Source organism: Stegodyphus dumicola, chromosome 8 (assembly GCF_044657685.1).
Source record: "Stegodyphus dumicola isolate Sdum_Otavi_A_Nest chromosome 8, ASM4465768v1".
Taxonomy (NCBI): Eukaryota; Metazoa; Arthropoda; class Arachnida; order Araneae; family Eresidae; genus Stegodyphus; species Stegodyphus dumicola.
In genome coordinates, this window is record NC_140775.1 from 149,684,798 (window position 1) to 149,691,744 (window position 6,947).

At 31.7% G+C, this 6,947-nt stretch overlaps 1 protein-coding gene across 1 annotated transcript in view; it reads right to left on the reverse strand.

The window, feature by feature from the left end:
• The window catches only part of LOC118204468 (mitochondrial mRNA pseudouridine synthase RPUSD3-like), a 47,890-nt gene extending 43,002 nt beyond the window's left edge, over positions 1–4,888 (reverse strand). The window contains exon 1 of the mRNA XM_085822564.1: positions 4,186–4,888. Coding sequence (XP_085678690.1) covers positions 4,186–4,402 — 217 coding nt within the window. The 5' untranslated portion in view covers positions 4,403–4,888. The remainder of the gene's footprint in view (positions 1–4,185) is intronic.
• Positions 4,889–6,947: the final 2,059 nt, after the last annotated feature.

The window sequence follows — 6,947 nt, forward strand, 5'->3', positions numbered from 1 at the left end:
AAATTTTATGTTACTTTGCAAACTTAAGTTAATCTTTCATTCTTACTGCAAGTGGCAGATTTCAAGAAGTTTTACCTCATGCGAGGTCTACCTTTATCGCCAAAAGGGCGAGAAATGAGTTGTTACCGATTTTGGTATTATGTTTTTCAAATTACTCGCGCGTAAAACTAAAGTTGATGTATAATAGCGTTGTGTAAAGATTTAAATATTGTAAAAAGTTATTGTATAAATATTATTTAAAACATTCTGGCAAGAAAGAAGTTTTAGTCTGAAAGACTTTTTGAAATGTATTATTTCAATGTAGAAAGAATTGGCACTTGCTTTGAAAAGAATAGAAGTTAACAATGTACTACTGATGTATGTTTTCAAATGTGTAAAATTAACGGCATGTTAATATGTTCTTATATACAATGTGAACTGTTATTTTAAATGTTAAGAAATACCGTGATATGGTAAAAGTGAAAGTAATGTTAAGATTTTTTTTATTCGTGTGACTGTAAAAAGACTAAATCATGGTGAATATGTGTTAAAGGTTGAACGATGTAGTTAGGCTCTCTGATGCTACACTTCAGAGTTAGCCACTTTCAGAATAGTACCTCAGGGTTTAGAGTTGAAATTAGGGTGTGTTACGAGGTCTTGGTATGTTGAATTTTAACACGTTAGTGTTTTGATTGTAGGAGGAAGTGTTGAACACATAGACATAAACACATTCGTGTTTGGTGTTCTTTTACAACACATGTCAGAGAGCACGGGGAGAGATAATTAAAATAGTCATGAATGAAATAAGAATGTTAAGAGAAATATAATTATACATGTTACTTGCCATTTCATTGTGTAACATTTCATTAAACTAGTTTTCCTTCCAGATCTCTGGAAGGAACCAGATTTGAATAAAAGCTCCTGTTTAGATGCAGTACAGATGAAAAAATTGTGTCCTGGGAGCTGCTATTGTAAAAACAAATTTCTTTCTTTTAAATTTCTAGTTTCTAGCGAAAAATGTTTGTAAAAGATTCGCCTCGCGTTTTCTAGAGCTAAAAGTTTTCAACAAGGTCGTTTTAGACCTCAGTTTCAAACTAATTAACTCTGGCGGGAAGTATGTAAGGATCTTAAGTTTTACTAACGTTTATTTTATTTTAAATCTTTACTATCACTTCTTATTTTCTACTTCCGGCCAGAATTATAAGCTTTAAAGTATTTATGCAAAGTTTGTCTGGCGTACGCCAAGTATTTAAGTTGTGGCTTTTTGCCAAGCGAGAGAGAGGAAGCAGTGAGTCGAAGCAGGCCGCTTACCTTAGAAGTTTACTCAGTTGCTGGTTGCCGTCCAGGCCAGAGGTTTTAATCCTCTTGATAATTTTTAAACGTATTGTAGTGTTCACAGTTCTCTGTACTACATACGCTTCCTGTTAATATAAGGCCAATCTTCCACATTTATTATTTTAAAGTTAAATTAGAGTTTAGTTCTATTTTTATATTTTTACGTTAGACCCCAAGTAGTGGGTCTGTGTATTCCGAAGGACGGAAGTTATTGTAAATAGAGAAAAATAAAGGGTTTTGTATACCCTTCTTGTGTATCCTGTCTACTTCCCACAGTTCTGAACATAGCTTTAGTAAGCTCTCTGTTCCGGGTCAGGTCCTTGCATGTTCCCGAAGAAGGTAAGACGGAACAATTGATCCTGATAAAGTTAGTATTTTTAATTATTTGAGGATATTATTTTTATGCATTGTTCTAAATGTAAGGTGGAAGTAAAGTAATTTGCGTAAACGTGCATGGAAATAATTTAAATATTTGACACTAAGTATTTGTAACCATTTGTAATGTTTGCGGTATGAATTAGTTAGTGACGTTTGTAATATTAATATGTAGAGGTAAAAGTTATGTAGAGGTAAAAGTTATATTTTAATTAAATGATAATGTAGAGGTAAAAGTTTTTGGATATTTTATTTATTTTATATGGGGAAATGTTCATATTTGGAATGGGTATACACTTTTTCGCGGTCAGGTAATTTCGTATATGTTCTTTTTACCGGGTTTAAAGATTCAGGAAATCGTTATGCATTTTCGTGAATTTTTTCTAATTTATGAGAAAAAAGCAGTGTACATGGATATAGTGAAGAGTGTGCGCAATGCCATTTTTGTGCAATTCTGGGATGTTTTTTTAAGTAAAAATAAGTCAACGTGTACATGGTTTAGTGATATTTTAATTAAATGATAGTTATTTTGTGAATTTTATGTTTGTAGGGATTTGGTATACGTTTTAGTTGAAGTAAACATGCATGGAAATAATTTAAGGTTGATCTTTACAATATGGTAACTGGTAGTTTGACGACATTTTGGAGGCGATAAAGGTTACTACCTGGCACTTTGGTAATAATGTGAGCAGTACTCAGTTCCGATTATGCATTATTTTGTGTGAGGGAAATGAGAGATCATGGGATATGTCATGTGATATTAATGGACGAATTACGGTTCTTTAATCGGAAAAGGGGGGAAATCGGGAAAAAATCTGGAAATTTTGTATTTGGCTTTATTCTGTGTTGTGTGAAACAGTGTTCGTGAATTTTTGGATCCCACGGCCGTAACTAAAGTGAATTCAAAATGGGTATTTATGTATGTATTAATTTAATGTATGTGCTCATTTATATTTTAAGTAGTGTTTTTGAATTTAATTATATTTTAATTAAATGATAGTTATTTTGTCAATTTTATGTTTGTAGGAATTTGGTATATGTTTTAGTTGAAGTAAACGTGCATGGAAATAATTTAAATATCTGACAATAAGTATTTGTAATGGTTGCGGTATGAATTCGTTAGTGACATGTATAATGTAATAGATGATTTAGAGGTAAAAGTTTTTGGATATTTTATTTATTTTATATGTGGAAATGTTCATTACTTTTTCGCGATCAGGTAATTTCATATATGTTCTTTTTACCGGGTTTAAAGATTGAGAAAATTGTCATGTATTTTCGTGAAATTTTTCTAATTTATGAGAAAAAAGCAGTGTACATGGATATAGTGAAGAGTGTGCGCAATGCCATTTTTGTGCAGTTCTGGGATGTTTTTTTAAGTAAAAATAAGTCGGCGTGTACGTGGTTTACGTGTATGTGTTATTTTGAAAAACGCGTAAGGAGTATGATATTGTGCACTTTTTCCCAATTTTGCAGTGAATATTTGTCATGATTAAGCAGTTTTGTTAGATAAAATTTCTAGCATAAGTGTAATTCGGCTAGTAGATTGTTGGAAGAAGTGTTCAGTAGATAAAAAGAAAAGAAACATGTCTTTACTTTGTGAAGACAAAATGGCTGCGGGAAAAAAAAATAGAGGGTTGCTGTAGGAGAGTTGGTCGCCAAAAAAAACGCCAAGTTACCATAATGTAAAGATCAACCTAATTTAAATATTTGACACTAAGTATTTGTTATGTTTGCGGTATGAATTCGTTGGTGACGTTTATAATACAATAGATAATAGAGAGGTAAAAGTTTTTGGATATTTTATTTATTTTATACGTGGAAATGTTCATATTTGGAAAGGGTATATACTTTTTCGCGATCAGGTAATTTCATACATGTTCTTTTTACCGGGTTTAAAGATTCAAAAAATTGTCATGTATTTTCGTGAAATTTTTCTAATTTATGAGAAAAAAGCAGTGTACATGGATATAGTGAACAGTGTGCGCAATGCCATTTTTGTGCAATTCTGGGATGTTTTTTTAAGTAAAAATAAGTCAACGTATACATGGTTTATGTGTATGTGTTATTTTGAAAAAACGCGTAAGGAGTATGGTATTGTGCACTTTTTCCCAATTTTGCAGTGAATATTTGTCATGATTAAGCAGTTTTGTTACATAAAATTTCTATCATAAGTGTAATTCAGCTAGTAGATTGTTGGAAGAAGTGTTCAGTAGATAAAAAGAAAAAAAAACTTGTCTTTACTTCATGAAGACAAAATGGCGGCGGAAAAAAAAATAGAGGGTTGGTCGCCAAATTTTCGCCAAAAAATCACCAAGTTACCATAATGTAAAGATCAACCGAAAATTCTTCACAAAGACATCTCTTACCTTAACACATAATTCTCATGTGCTTTCCTATGTTCAAATAACTTAAAACATATATCTCTTTTCAGCTCTAAAACTGACCAAAGATATCTATAAGGATTATTTGAATTTAACAAATAAACATAATTACCTTTATTGTACACAATTGATGAAGCTAAATGTTCTGAAAACTCTCCAATATTCTTCCATGGAAAGAGGTTTCGATAGCAGTGCCGTAGCTTTGGCTCATTACATCCTAAGTCACTAGACTTTACTTCACATTTTGTATGTACATATGATGTTATTATTTTAAAATACTGGCACAAAGAGTCCGCTGATCTAACATAAATTCGGCAAACAGAAAACATATTCAGACTATTAGTTACTATTAAAGTAATTCACAATTAACATACGGAACGAAAATTATCAAATTATTTGAAACTTTCAATGTAAAATGAAAACATTCTCTAACTCCTCATTGCATAAATTACAATAGTTGGTTAAAATTAAACAACTTTTTCTGTTTATGTATAAAAGACAAACAGCCTGCTAATTTCACAACTTAACTGCACAAACTCTAAAAAGTAAATCCTACACTAAAACAAATTATAAAATCAGCAAACACAGAAATTTTTCCAAGAATTCAAAATCAAACTGAGAGAAAGCTTGCCAATCTAGTCATTGTGGGATTGTGGACAATCTAGTCATTGTTTTTGCACCAATCAAAGTCAGAAATATATATCTCTGGTTTGAGATAATTTCCACATTTACTGTCATTTTATGTTTTTAAATACTGCAGGCCTCATTTTCCGAAGTAAGGATCAAGTCTACATTTAGCGTCGCGTACAAACTTTTGTTATTGCCAAACATTGAACTTTAAATTGTTTCCGTAGCCAAGACACAAACCAAGCCAACTTATACTTTCCCAAACTCACAAATTTTAAACTGAAGAAGATTTATAAATATAGCCCACATCTTAAAATAAATTTGAAAACACTTAAGCGAAAAAATTGTGAAAGCTTTAAGATTTTACATAACGCCGTCTTTTTTAACGTTTCGTGAGTTACCTTTATTTATCAAGTATCATGTTCTTCGTACTGCAACCATAAATATCTTTAGAATTTCCGATACACAGTCTCGCGTCCTGGAAATAAAAATGTTTTTTCTTCCGTACAGTGTTGGCAAGTTGTTTGAAAGATTAGTCATCAATAGGCTCACTAAATTCGCTGAAGACAATAATATCCCAATAATATTATTAAGGAACATCAGTTTGGATATAGGCATGAATTTAGGGCTAAATCGCAGAATAGGCTGCGTCAGTCGATGCTGTGTTTACTTCTCTTATGCTTGGACACGCCTTTTTATGACGTAATATTGGTTACGCCTTTCCTTAAAAACAAGTTATATAAGTATGCTATAGCTTCGTATTTAAAGAAAACTTAAATGAAGTTTTAACTGAGTTGAAATGGTATGTTTATAATGTTCTACGCGAGATTTTTTTGATTACAAATCTACTTTTGTGTGGTATGTGGTAGTGTTAGCATTTAACGAAACGAATTATCTCTGACAAATGTATTATTAAGATACCAAACGATTGAAAACGATCATTACCAAACGATTGAAAATATTGAATGCATGAGTTAAAAATTATAACCGTAACTTCTAAAAATACAGAAAAGAAATCTTTTGCTTAAAGAAGAGGGCTGTGTGATCACCGAGGCAAGCGGCAGCACGATCGCTGCGCTCCGTAAAAAAGTGAAAATATTTCCTTTCCTCTTGGTGATTATCAATTAAATTTCTTTGAAAAATGTTTATTTTTCCCCTACAAAACCTATATCAATCCAATGAATTTCGGCTCCGATGTTGACGAGAATAAAACAGCGGACAATGTAAGGATGTACTCCAAAAGCCTGGAATTTTAAGATAAGTACTTTTCTTTCTTCTAAACTAAATCAAATTTCTATAAATAAGTGCCGTTAAATCAATAAATCTTAATTTTTCATCAGTTTAAAGCATTAAAAAATACTTGAAATTGCCATTGCTTGTGGTTTCCTTTGTGTATCAACTCGAAACAGACGCCAGCGTTATCAGTTCACGTCTGTCAACACTTACAAAGCCCTTAAGTAAGGCTCCTATAAACCAGGCTGAATCATCAGGCATTCGCGCTCCCAAGTGGGAGATTTAATGGCGGCTGAGTGGTTAAGGTGCAACAATTTTTTGTGTTTTTTTTTGTGTAAAATGGGCGGATGTACAGCTATTAATTGTTCAAATCATTCACGGAAAGGTCATACATTGGTAAAATTTCCTAAAAATGAAGAAAGAAGAAAAATATGGGTAAATAATTGCCGAAGAGACAATTGGAAACCTGGTCCAGGCGCTGAACTTTGCTTAGTAAGTATAATGTTAATTACGCCTTCATTTAGAGTTTATATCTTCTCTGATGTTTATAATGTGCAAGTAAAGTGAAATTCTTGTGTACAATAACCTGAGTATCTGCTAATTTCTGTAATAATAGCTATAATTAAATTAGTCTAGGGTTAATGTACCCGTCGCCAAACATCGCCAATGTAGATGTTTTGAATATGGAAAAGAAATTTCTCTTCTAATATAAAGCGCGGATTTTGTTTTCCTGTGCTAATTGTGGAATTTATACTAATGTAACATGAAAATCATTAGCATATTGAAATTTATTAAAAAATAAATAATAATTTGGAAAGTCAAGATAAAATCTCAATGTTTGCTAAAGATATATGTAACATTATACTATAGTTGCAATATCGTTGGAATGATATATAATTTTTTCTTTATTTTATAATCACTATTGTTAAAAAGTTAGATGAGTTGTTTATGCACGGTGCCCACTGCTGTTTCTTGGTTAAAATAACTTCCAGAATTTTGACATTGACATCTGAA